Below are 13,285 nucleotides of genomic sequence, written 5' to 3'. Positions count from 1 at the left end.
TTATCTTCTTTTCTTTTTACTTGAACACCAAAAGGACTTTATAGGTGAGGTAGGGCTTTTCAAAGAATGGCTTAAGGTTTTGCAAGGGTCTCGACCGAACCTATGAACAGGTTGCCTACGTATCCCAGTGTAGGAATCAGATCATGCGTAGTTCAGGGCGAATGCCCCTAGTATATTGGGATTTGAAGGAAAATTTTATTTAGGCTCAAAAGGGTTTGCAAAAGGTTATAAATTTTTTGATTTTTGGTTATGAATTTGGGATTTATTCGGCCAAAGGACGGCCTTCTGATGTTCAAGCATAGAACCTCTTGAGTTGATCAAGATTTGTTGGTTCTGGCAATATTTCTCCATTTAAATTACGGAGCTTGACGGCTTTTCCGGGTAAGATTTGGTCCACAATGTATGGTCCTGACCAATTTGGTTTGAACTTGCCCCTTGGGTCAAACATTGGTGCTCGATTCTCTTTTAGAACAAGATTGCCTTCTTCTAAATCTCTGACCTTAACCTTTTTATTAAAAGCACGGGCTATTCTGCGCTGATAACCTTGCACATGGTAAAGCGCCTTTAATCTCTTCTCGTCTAGCATGTTCAACTCTTTATACCTGGCATCTGCCCATTCATTTTCTGGTAACTTGACTTCAGTCAATACTCGGAGCGAAGGTACACGGATCTCAACAGGTAGCACTGCTTCCATCCCGTAAACAAGAGAGTAAGGGGTTGCCCCAGTTGAAGCCCTAATTGATGTTCTGTAAGCCCACAAGGCGTATGGTAACTTATTCGACCAATCTTTATAAGTTTCTGACATTTTGCTAATGATAGTCTTGACATTTTTGTTTGCAGCTTCTACCGCTCCATTTGTCTGCGGACGATAAGGCGAGGATTTATGATGCTTAATCTTGAACTCTTCGCAAAGAGAGATTACTTCCTTCTTGAAATGAGATCCATTATCTGAGATAAGTTCATGGGGAATTCCATATCTGCAAATTATGTTGGTGCGTATGAATTTAGCAACTGATGAGGATGTAAGCTTTGCATAAGAAGCGGCCTCAACCCACTTGGTGAAGTAATCAATAGCAACGAGTATGTACTCGTGACCATTAGACGACTTGGGAGAAATCTTGCCAATGATGTCAATTCCCCATACCGAAAACGGCCAAGGAGAGGTAAGAGAATGCAATTCGGTGGGTGGTACATGGATGAGATTCGCATGTATCTGACATTTATAGCATCTCTTCACAAATGTGTGACAATCTGCTTCTAATGTCGGCCAATAATACCCCAGACGTAGGATCTTCCTTGCCAACATCTTCCCATTCATATGAGGCCCACACACCCCTTCATGAATATCTGCGAGAATTTCTTCTGCCTGATCTTCAGTGACACATAAGAGTTGAATTCCATCGAAAGACCGTCGATACAACTCTCCTCCACAAATGACGAAATTAGCTGCCAATCTCTGCAAAGTCCTTATTTCTTTACTCGACGCCTCATTGGGATGCCCCTGGCCTGAGATGTAGTTCTTTATGTCTGTATACCATGGCTTTCCATCGGGACATCTTGCAGCTATTTCTATAGCATCAACATATGCAGGAGCCCATTGCTCTTGAACCGTGATGGGCCTCATCTTCATATTGTGAGGTATGTCAATCATGGAAGCTAACGTTGCTAAGGCATCGGCGAATCTATTCTTCAACCTTGGCAAATAACTGAAAGTGACGCGTTGAAATTGCTTAGCGAGAATATCCAAGTATTCATGATATGGCAATAGCTTTTCTTCTTTGGTTCTCCACTCTCCTTGAGTTTGGCAAATGATTAGCTTCGAATCTCCATATACGTCAAGATTCTCTATGCCTAAGGCCAATGCAGCCTCAAGCCCAACAATGCATGCTTCATATTCTGCCATATTGTTGGTGCAATTGAATTGTAACTTAACGGCAACGGGGACATGCTCATTTCGAGGCGACACAAGCAATGCCCCTACTCCTTGTCCTGTTTGGTTTGCTGCTCCATCAAAATAGAGGGTCCAACCAGTTTCTGGATACTCATCTTCAACCATCATGATCTCTTCATCTGGGAACATCGGCTTGAAATGCTGACTTTCTTCTCGGGGTGCTTCCGCCAATTGTTCAGCAATGGCTCGGCCCTTTACTGATTTTTGGGTTACATGAGTGATGTCAAATTCAGACAACAATAATAACCATCTGGCAGTCCTGCCTGTCAGGGCTGGTTTTTCAAAGAGATACTTCAGAGGATCCATCCTCGACAAAAGCAGGACCTTATGTGATAAAAGGTAATGCCTGAGTCGCTGAGTGGCCCAAACCAAGGCTAAGCAGGTTTTTTCTAGGACAGTATACTTTTGTTCATACTCCAACATCTTCTTGCTAAGATAATACACAGCCTTTTCATGCTTGGTTTCTGGATCTTGCTGTGCTAACATACAACCCATTGTGGTTTCTGTTACTGACAAGTAAAGCAGCAATGGATGCCCCGGTATCACTGGTGCTACTATCGGTGGCTCAGACAAACTTTGCTTTATCTTTTCAAAGGCCTGCTGACATTCCTCTGTCCATTCTTTGGAAGAGTTCTTCTTTAAGAGCTTAAAGATAGGTTCACAAGTTGATGTCAGATGAGCGATGAATCGCCTTAGGAACTGTATCCTTCCTAGGAATCCCCGAATTTCCTTCTCGGTTCTAGGCGGTGGCATCTCCTGGATAGCCTTAATCTTCTGAGGATCTACCTCTATACCCCTTTGACTCACCATAAATCCAAGCAACTTACCGGAGGTAACCCCGAACACACACTTGCTAGGATTCAGGCGAAGCTGGTATTTGAGAATTCTTTCAAAGAACTTCTTAAGGTTCGGGATATGATCTTTCCTTTCCTTGGCTTTTACAATCATATCATCGACATAAACTTCGACTTCTCTATGTATCATGTCATGGAGCAAGGCTGTAGCTGCTCTTTGGTATGTCGCACCGGCATTCTTAAGACCAAATGGCATTACCCGATAGCAATATGTCCCCCATTGTGTAATGAACGAGGTCTTAGCCATGTCCTCGGGTGCCATCTTAATTTGATTGTAGCCCGAGAAACCATCCATAAAAGATAGTAATTCATGCCCGGCCGTATTGTCCACCAAGATATCGATATATGGTAGAGGGAAATCATCTTTTGGACTTGCCTTGTTCAAATCCCTGAAATCTACACACATTCTCACCTTTCCATCTTTCTTCGGTACAGGTACTATATTTGCGAGCCATTCTGGATATTCCACCACTTGCAGAAATCCAGCATTCAACTGCTTAGTAACCTCTTCTTCTACTTTCAGGACCCACTCAGGCTTCATTCTCCTTAGCTTCTGCTTTTTAGGTTTAATCCCAGGCAATAAAGGTAGCTTGTGCTGAACAATGTCTTCGCTCAACCCGGGCATATCTTTGTAGGACCAGGCAAAAACTTCTTTATATTCCTTAAGTAGGTTTATTAATTCATCGCGCTCTTCAGAGGATAGAGTATTTCCAATTCGTATTTCCTGTATTAAATCTTCTGTTCCGATGTTTATAATTTCGATTTCATCTTTAAGAGGCTGGGCTCGGCGCTCCTCCTCTTGTTTGAGCATATGCTGCAATTCAAGGGGAGTTTCGTCGATCCCCCCTTCCTCATCTGAGGAGGGAGTGTTATCATTATTATTAAAGTCAGAAGCAAACATAGAGACATACTGAGAATCAGATTTCATTGAATTGAAAGAAGTTACATCATTATCATTGGACTCATCCTGAACAGGTTCAGGATTCACATAGTAAATAAACTCAGAAAATGACTCGCCTGGACTAGGCACTGACACTGATTCACTCGACTTGACTAGACTTGACTTAGCAATAAAATAAGATGGAAAAACATCAGAACTCCAGTTTGAAAGATTTTCTGTTGCAGGTGCAATCTGACTCTGAGGTTCAGTAAAGGTATCATTACTCTGAATAACTGCCACTAGCATATCTTCACAATCTGTCTCTTCTTGTTCTTCAGAATAGTAATCAACATCAGGCACATTTTCTTCAAACAAAGATTCCAGCACATCTGGCTCAAGGTAGACTAACCAGTCCTCAACAGTTTTCTCAACATAATATATCGGCGGTTCTGTTTCTGGGAGAGCAAGGCCACTGAATATTTCAAAACCGGGTATCATGATCCCTGTCACTGAGTCATACCATGGTTCAGAAAACCCATAGTATGGAAACGTCTCACCTTCTTTGATAAAATGACCATTCATTGATAAGGGATATGGAGCCATTAGGAGTACCCTTCCGGTGCGGCGGATTTCTTCCTTCAATTTCAACAATTTTTCCATGGCTTCCTCCTCCTCTTCAGTAGGTACATATCCAAGACCGAAAATTCCATGGTTTGCTTTGATTGGGCGCCAGTGAGATGCCTTGCTTGGATCACGGCCCAAATTCATACCAGGGAAGTAGTTCATTTTTCTCATCATCTTGGCCACCACAGAACTGATGGCGAACGGCAAACACAACTCCTCCCGAGAGGCATCCTTGTAAGAGATAACAGCAACCTCGAATGCGAAACCATTCAAGTTGTAGTCATCTGCTTTTGCAACTGGAAGGATCAAAGTTTCTCCTGTTATTTGCCCTATTTCTGGCTCTTCATCACCTCTGACAGTGAACAACTTCCCATCTTTAATGAACTTCAATTTTTGGTGAAGGGTTGAAGCGACAGCACCTTCCTTATGCAACCAGGGACGTCCTAGAAGCATATTGAACGAGGCTTTGATATCAATAACTTGAAACTCAACCTCAAATTCTTGACCGCCCATAACGATCTTGGTGGTGAGGACTCCGACCACATTTCTTCGGGTATTGTCATATGCGAGGATACCAAGGGTTGATTCGGCAAAATCAGTGGGACCGAAACCCAAGGTAATGGCAGTTCTTAATGGACACACATTCAACGCGGATCCGTTATCTACCAACACAGATGGTACTTTCTTGCCTCCACAAACAATAGTGACATGAAGAGCTCTAGCATGATTCCGACCTTGAGGAGGCAGCTCTTGATCTGAGAAACTAATGGCCCTGGTGGCCTGGGTTAGAGCAACAACTTCAGCCAGTTGCTCCGGAGATATCTCTGAGGATACCTGTGTTGTATTCAATTCTTTTAACACAGCCTCTCTGTGTTTCTTTGATGCTATCAATAATCCCCATACAGATATAACAGCCTGAGTTTTCTTTAACTGCTGCACAACTTCATCATCTGGATCTTTCACATATTGCGGCTCCTCTCCTCGAGCCAATGCCCCTGGATTTTCGACTCTCAATTCAACAGGTTTGAAAATTCTTCCGCCCCTTGTCACATGTCTGACTTCATCCAATTCAGGCTCATCATAAGTGATAATTTGAGGGACTTGTGGCTCATAGGTGATTACCAAGGGAGGTACAGACTCTCTTAGGTGTGATTCATCACAGAATATGATTTGGGGTTCAGAGATGGGTTCTAAGGCACATATGAGGGTAAGAGGGTCAAACTCAGGATCTCCTATGGTTATGGCATTAACGGCAGCAGGAGGATTTGCATGACCAGGTAATGGGTTTTGGGTGACATTGGGTCTTGGCTGGAATGCAATGACTTTCTCATCAATGAGTTTCTGGATTCTAAATTTCAAGGCAATGCAGTTGTCAGTAAGATGACCAGGACCTCTGTGGTACTCACAGTGTAGGTCAGCTCGCCAACTTGCAGGTAGAGGATTGGGGGGAGGCCGGATGGCAGGTAAGGTTATGCGACCTGAAGCAAGACACTGCTTAAGCACCTCTGAAGATGGAATGGGAAGAGGGGTAAATTCTACCCGGGTTTGTTGCCGAGGTGCGGTTGCGGTTTGAGCATAGTCCATTACTAAAGGTTCTTGGGACCTAGAGGATTGAGCATTGGAACGGGAAATACTATTGACTTGGGCTGGAGGGGACTTTTTGAAATCTCTGGGGTTTGGGTTGCTACGGTTGAATACACCTTGAGCCATAGCCTCCTCTATCTGGGTGCCAGCCACGATGAAGTGTTTGAAGTCTGGATAGTATTGCAAAGACATGTGATACTGGAGCTGGGGGGAAATATTTTTCATGATTATCTGGACTTGTTCTTCCTCAGACGGGCGCTCCATCATCTGAGCTGCTATTCTCCTCCATCTTTTCACAAAAATCAAAAAGGATTCCCTCAAGTCTTGCTTTGTTCTCTCTAAATCCTTTCTGGTGATTTCTGTCCCATCATCATATTTGAATTGCCTGATGAACTGCTCGCCGATATCCTTCCATGTCCTGTAACGAGTCTTGTCCAAGACCATGAACCATCTCCTCGCAACCTTGGTTAGGGAAACTGGGAACAATTGAGCCATTTGCTCAGAAGATAACCCTTGAGGCTGACACATGATGGTGAACATTTGCAAATGTGTGATTGGACAACCCACACCATCATATTTGTCGAAATCGGGCATTTGAAAATTGGCAGGAAGGCGAATTTCGGGAAATAAAGTAAGATCACTGGGATTGAAACCACCCTGGTCTTGAAACTGAATGTCTTGAACTTTCCTGGTAAGAGTCTCTAATTTCTCCATAACAGACTTATCAACCATGGACTGAGAAGGCCTACTGTGATTCTCGCTGTACTGCTCTTTTTCTAAGTCTTCTTCGACTTTATCAGGGATATTGATGAACACTGTTTGGGCAGGTGCTACTGGAGTAGCTGCTTGGCGCATAGGCCCTTTATCCTTGGACAACGACGGTCCCAACTTTTCAGAAAGCTGAGCCTTGATAACTCGGTTTTCTTCTTTGAGTTCTTGAAGCTGTTGGAGAATCAAGGTAAGAGTATCGGTAATAGCAGCGGGTGGAAGACCATCTTGGTTGTCTGCCATTGGTGAGGATGAGGACGGGAAAGAAGGAGATGCTGGGGTTCTTAGAGAAGGTGGCGGAGAAACAGATTTCCTCTCTAACCGCGAAGAGACCCGAACCCAAGGAGTATTAGGGTTAGCTATGATGTTTATTGCCCTGTAATATCCGAAAGACATATTTTAAAATCAGAGAGAAGAATAGACGATGATGCACACATAGACAAAGATAATGAAAGAGAAGGATGGACTTTATTGATCAATCGTTAAAATTTGAGTACATGGTTCAATCTTTCAAAGATAAACATGGAACTAAGCATTCTTTTTAGACTTCTTCTTCGGACGACAATCTTCCTCAACTGACTCCTTTAAAGGTTTGATGATTCTTGCATCCCAAGCAGATGAAACAGCTTTGACAATCTTGGGCTTGAGACCCTCAGGCGGATAGAAATGATGAAGGGGAGGCACAATGGATTGCTCCCTTCCATACTGACGCTGAATCCTGGCAGGAACATAAAAGGAAGTCTTTTTGAAACCAAGAAGGCGAACGTAGTTAGCTTCTCCGGTGTTGAAGACAGCTTCTTGGATTCCGGGAATTTGCCAATAAATCTGATCTTCTTGGCGAGAATTTAACCATTCAACCCAATCGCTTTTATGATCGAAAGAAACATCATGACGCCATTCACTGAAGGTGTATAACGTATGATCAAAATGGACAGGAGCTGCAATTTTTAGCTTGTGGCATAACCACACTTGAAGTAATGCAGGACATCCTGAGAAAGACCCAACGAAAGAGCGAATATAAGAGCTTGGACCTGAACTGGCACGAAGGTGAGCCATATCATCCAATCCATTGAAAGTTTCTGCAAGCATAGTAGGAATTGGATTGGCGCCACGATCCATTTGATCAACGAGGTCCAGAAGAACAGCTGACGCAAAGCGAGAAGGCTGGACAGTGAGGAACCTAGCAAAGGAGCAGAATCTCAAAGCGCGCCGTCGAGCTTTTTGAATATCAACAGCACCAATGTATCCAACAGGAGGGTAAATGTCAATCAGTCGCTGCATGGACACTTCTTGGCCTTTCATGAAAGAGTTCATGGATTCATCTGGATTATCCATCAAGCAAAGGAACAAAGGACGATAATCTGGAACACAGGATGGCTTCACTAGAGGGCCATCCACAGGATATTCCAATAAGGCACACCATTCTTCAAAGGTGGGACACATTTCTTGGTTGCCAAAACGGAAGACATGATGATCGGGATCCCAACACTCTGATGCGGCATAGAGTAATCCCCAATCGAGCTTGATGGTTGCCACGTAGCCGAAGAGATTTTTCTCTTGTTCACTTATGGCGTAGATATGGGATTCTCTTAATGTACCACGGATCCAATCAAGAATTGTACGAGTAGACATAGTGCCCGTAAGCCAAGAGAAGGGATATAAGAATGATCAGGATTACATGAACACGAGATTGGGATAAGTTCCTGCCAGTACAAGGAAAGTATGAATACATGATCGAATCACACGATAGAAGAATGAAAGGCATACGATCGAAAGATTAGATGAGATAGCATAAGATTGCTTTCAACGGATAGATCAAGAATGACTAATCCTATGAGATCTTTGGAAATGATAGGATTTATATCCTAACCCCTAAAGGAAATTTTTTTTTTTTTAATCTCGCACATTTTAACAGTGTGACCTGAAGGCATCAACCCTAATCCTAATCAAGCGGAGTGGAGAGAGGATCTCGACTCATGACTTTGTTCGTGTACCTAGGACCGATCGTAGCCATTGGAAGATGGTCTACGGCCTAATCTAGACACAAATAGGCAGGATATCCTAAACTAGGCTCACACACGTGATGCACATGTGTTCGTATACTACATGCATGTGTGGGTTAATCTAGGGGTAAGGCCAAGAGTTCCCTTAGCGCGAATCCCTGTTCGATATACTGTACCAGTGTCCGGCGTATCAGTACGTGAACAAGAGATCCGTTTACGTACCATAATGGTACTAGGCTAAGGGTGGAATGCTTCTCTAGCACAGAGGCACCAGGTGATGAAATCCCAGTCAACCATGCTAGATAACACTCCGGGTTCCTAAAATAGGACGTGTGTGCACGTGAGATGCAGAGTTTAGATGCAAGTGATGTAAGTGTGTGCAATATGTTTGCGCAATCTATGATGCCTTCAGGTTTTGTTAGATTAAGTTTGAGTAAAGTGTGATGAGAAAATAAAACAAGACAAACTAATCTAACAAGTATAGAGTTTTTATGAGCCAATTAAATTAAATTCAAATGAATTATCTTTTGAAATTTTAATGAAGTTAGGTGGTCCCCAGCAGAGTCGCCAAACTGTGGTACCTAGCCCGTGAGGGAGTGTGGGGCGCGAGCCGCCACGCGCTCTCTCTTGGTCTCTCGTATCCACGCGATTGGCGTGTGTTTTTAATTGTTGATTGTAATTCGTCTTTTATGTGAACTTGGGATCACTAAGGCAATCCGAATTCCACACGAAAGAGACTGACAGAGTCGCCACCTAGATGTGGGATCTAGGACCCGAAATTAACCAGAAATCTAGACTCGCTACCTGGTTACGAGAATGGAAGGTATGGGGAGTTATCCGCCACATGCACCATTCCTGCCCGATAATCGGCCTTCGATTCCAAAAGCTAACTTTTTTAAATTTATTTTAAATAGCTCATTCAACTCTATGTTAATGTGCGAACTAAGTGACATGCATCCTATGATCTAATTTCAATGTGAATCCTAGATGTGTATCTTGATTTATTAATTTGTCTGGATTCATTCTAAGTGAAAGTTCTCCTAGAATTCTAATTTCATGGAAAGCCCTAAATGATTTGATTAAGCATTTACAAGAAAATTAATATCCAAAACACCACAATTTGTTGTGGTGCCGACTCGCGGGTGGTATGCCGTCAGACATCCAAGCTGCCTACGTACCCAAGCCTCACTGGGATCAGAGTCGACGTAGTTCGGTGCACCTAAGCTAAGTTACATATGCCTAACTCAACTAAGACACCGACCTAGACGGGATTGACTGTTTCAACAGTTTTAGGAGAAGTTATTTAATTCAAGTTGAGGATTTTATTATCTTAGGATTTCATCTAAGATGCTATATGATTCTCATCTAAATGCAAATGGTCCCTTAGACTAATGCAGGTTTGCCTTACATCCTAGTTTACTAGGCTTGTCCTAGGGAAAGATTGGGTGACTAGTGTAACTAGACCTATGGCACGGTTGCTATACATAGCAAGCGTCCGTGATGAGGCTGGACTCCTAACTCTAGGACTCTCTAAAACTTAGGACACGACACGACACCGGTGTTCCTAAATTGGGCTCTAAGGGTCCTTACGACGGAAACCGTGATCCAACGGTTCCGAAAGACACAAGACAAATCGATTTAAATTCTCGAGGTTAGTGAAAAAAAAAAGATGGAAGAGATGATGAAATAGTGTGAGGGAATGAGAAAGATAGAGAAAGGTGCGACTGAACTTGGGAGTGCCAAATTGCCTACGTACCCCGCGATGGGGATCAAGCCACACGTAGTTCCGCTGGGGAGGTTGCTTGGATTTTGGAAAACAGGATTGGTATTTGGATCAGGAATCGGGTTTGTATTTGAGCATTGGACTTGAGATTCAGAAACATTGATTTAGCAATGGGATTTTGGAATTGGGAATTTGCATCAAAGAATTGAGCATATAGGAATCATCAAGGGTTTGAATTTTGGGAATTCAAAATGGGCGGGCTTATGAGATTCGGTCAAATGGATTCAGACATGCGACTCAGATTGTGTTGGGATATGACTTGGTTAGGCAAAAGGGAGGAAGTTCTATTAGGTGTAAAAGGGCATTAGTAGAATAGGGGAATGACTCGGTTGTGACATGGAAGGCCGCAACTTGGTCGAATGTGACTCGGTTGCATTGGGATGGGTTGATTAAGGAATTGGATTGAGTCAACTAAGGGGAGAGTCCAATCGGTTAAAGAGGTTGAGCATACTCGACTAGAGAGTTGGGTCAACTCGACTAGGGAGGTTGGCTAGAGTTGACTCAGTTGAGCTGGGTTGGGATCCCACTTGGATGGATTGTATTGGGGCGATTTGACTTAAGCTGCAGGTGGCCTGGCTGGGTTAGATTTAATGTAACCAGATTTATGGATAAATGGTGTGCCTCAGTGAGTGGACAAAGGTATGGCTTGGGTTGATGTGACTCGGTTGAGTTGTGCTAGGGTCAGGTTAGGTGGGGTTAATGGTTGAGTTGGATTGGATTGGGTTAATGGTCAAGGTCAAGTGTGGGTTGACTTGGCTTAGACTGGATTGGAACTGGTTGAGCGTGGATTGGGGTGCGGCTTGAGGTTTGGGTGGTTGGAGTATCTTTGGAACCAATAGGGCAAAGCGGCTCTTAAGGGGAATGAATTAATTGGGCCGAATGGGCCCGATGGCCGGGTTAACTGGGTTGGCCGGGTCTATTGTAGGGGTGTATGAGGGTACTGTTGGGTGGATGAATGAAAGGCATGTGGTGTATGATGTGTGGCTATGGTTATAGGGTTTAAGGCTTATGGGTATGGGTTTAGGTGTGGTTAATGGTTAGGTTGGATTGGGTTAATGGTTAGGGTCAAGTGAGTCGGGTCTAAGTTAGGAGCAAACCCGAGACTAGCCATGGTCTAACTAGGAGGAAGCAGGGTACAAACCAGGGTGCGGACCAGGGTGCACCAGGGTGCGAACCAGCAGGGAACCAGGGTGCGAACCAGCAGGGGAACCAGGGTGCAACCAGCAGGGAACCTGGGTGCAACCAGCAGCGAACCTGGGTGCAACCAGGGTCTAACCAGAGTGCGAACCAGCAGGGAACCAGGGTGCGAACCAGCAGGGGAACCAGGGTGCAACCAGCAGGGTACAAACCAGGGTGCGGACCAGGGTGCACCAGGGTGCGAACCAGCAGGGAACCAGGGTGCAACCCGCAGGGGAACCATGGTGCAACCAGCAGGGAACCTGGGTGCAACCAGCAGCGAACCTGGGTGCAACCAGGGTCTAACCAGAGTGCGAACCAGCAGGGAACCAGGGTGTGAACCAGTATCGAACCTGGGTGCAAACAGCAACGAACCTGGGTGCAACCAGGGTCTAACCAGAGTGCGAACCAGCAGGGAACCAGGGTGCGAACCAGTATCGAACCTGGGTGCAACCAGCAACGAACCTGGGTGCAACCAGGGTCTAACCAGAGGCTAACCGGGGGGAACCAGGGTGTGAACCATTAGGGAAAAATAAAAATGAAGATAAGATGGGTTAAGAGAAGAGGGAAACATGTATAACTTCAAAGTCTACCATCAAGAAGAATGAGTAAAGATTGATCCTAGATGCTTCCTAACATGGTTTTTCTTTTAAAGTAAAAGATATGCATGAAAATAGACCCTACATAGAATTGAAATAAATGCCTACCTCTTTGAAAACCCACTTTGTGTTTGATTTTTCTTTGATCTTAATTCCTTGAAGACGATTCCTTGCTTGATAATGACTGCTTTTGATATATATCACCCAACGTATCACCCGATCCGGCAAGGATGGCCGAACCCTTGAAGAGATGAGGGAGAGGGATGAATTTTCTAAGAGAGGGATTCTTTTTCTTCTTCTCCCTTGGATGGTGGGATGAGAGGGTATTTATAGGAGAATGGGATAGGAGGTTAGGTGAGGTTAGGTGAGGTTAGGTAAGGTTAGGTGAGGTTAGGTAAGGTTAGGTGAGGTTAGGTGAGGTTAGGTGAGGTTTGGGTGGTTAGGATGAGAGGAGAGGTTAGGTGAGGTTAGGTGAGGTTTGGATGGTTAGGATGAGAGGAGAGGTTAGGTGGTTTTGGATGGTGAGACCCAGGTCAAGATCTGTCATTGATCTAACGATTAACGGAAATCGGGTCTCGGAATGGAATCAGGGTCCGGGCTATGAAGTGACCCTAGCTTATTTTGTCCCGATTGATGATCCGTAAAGTCAGATCAAGATATTAATGACCTAAAACATATAAATCAATGATAGAGGGGGTTCTCACATGGATTTAACACACTAAATTCACTAATCAGGGTATTTTTCAATTTTTCGGATCTAATCATCTCACCAGGTACATCTCTTTATCATTTTGTTTTTTTTCAAAAAATTTGAGGATGGATCAATATATTAGGTTATTGTTGGTTAAAGTAAAGCAAAATGTGGGTGTCTACAATATGATAAGTAACTAAGGACAAATTTACCTTTAAGCTCCCCCTTTGAAAATGAATCATGCAATGCATGAATCCAAAGGAATGTCCTTGCATAGACTCCAAAGGATTTTGGATATATTTTCCAAAAGATTACATGTTAGACTTAACCCTTGGGCTACAATGACACTTAGTCTGTAAGTGTCATTTTATC

At 43.8% G+C, this 13,285-nt stretch overlaps 1 protein-coding gene across 1 annotated transcript; it reads right to left on the bottom strand.

Moving 5' to 3' along the window:
- Positions 1-7,107: 7,107 nt before the first annotated feature.
- LOC143854259 (uncharacterized) lies at positions 7,108-12,730 on the bottom strand. Its single transcript, XM_077364136.1, has 2 exons — positions 12,331-12,730; positions 7,108-8,364 (listed from the first exon to the last, which is right to left on the bottom strand). Exon 2 carries the CDS (start codon positions 8,291-8,293, stop codon positions 7,190-7,192), a length of 1,104 nt encoding a protein of 367 aa, XP_077220251.1. The 5' UTR covers positions 8,294-8,364; positions 12,331-12,730; the 3' UTR covers positions 7,108-7,189.
- Between the last annotated feature and the right edge of the window lie 555 nt (positions 12,731-13,285).

This window comes from Tasmannia lanceolata, unplaced genomic scaffold (genome assembly GCF_043159265.1).
Source record: "Tasmannia lanceolata isolate RefF3 unplaced genomic scaffold, GAP_Taslan_0.1 ptg000003l, whole genome shotgun sequence".
Lineage (NCBI taxonomy): Eukaryota > Viridiplantae > Streptophyta > Magnoliopsida > Canellales > Winteraceae > Tasmannia > Tasmannia lanceolata.
This window is presented reverse-complemented; position numbering and strand designations above follow the sequence as displayed.

Coding starts and splice junctions, on each gene's coding strand:
- LOC143854259 (XM_077364136.1), bottom strand. CDS start 8,293: ATGTCTACTCGTACAATTCTTGATTGGATCCGTGGTACATTAAGAGAA.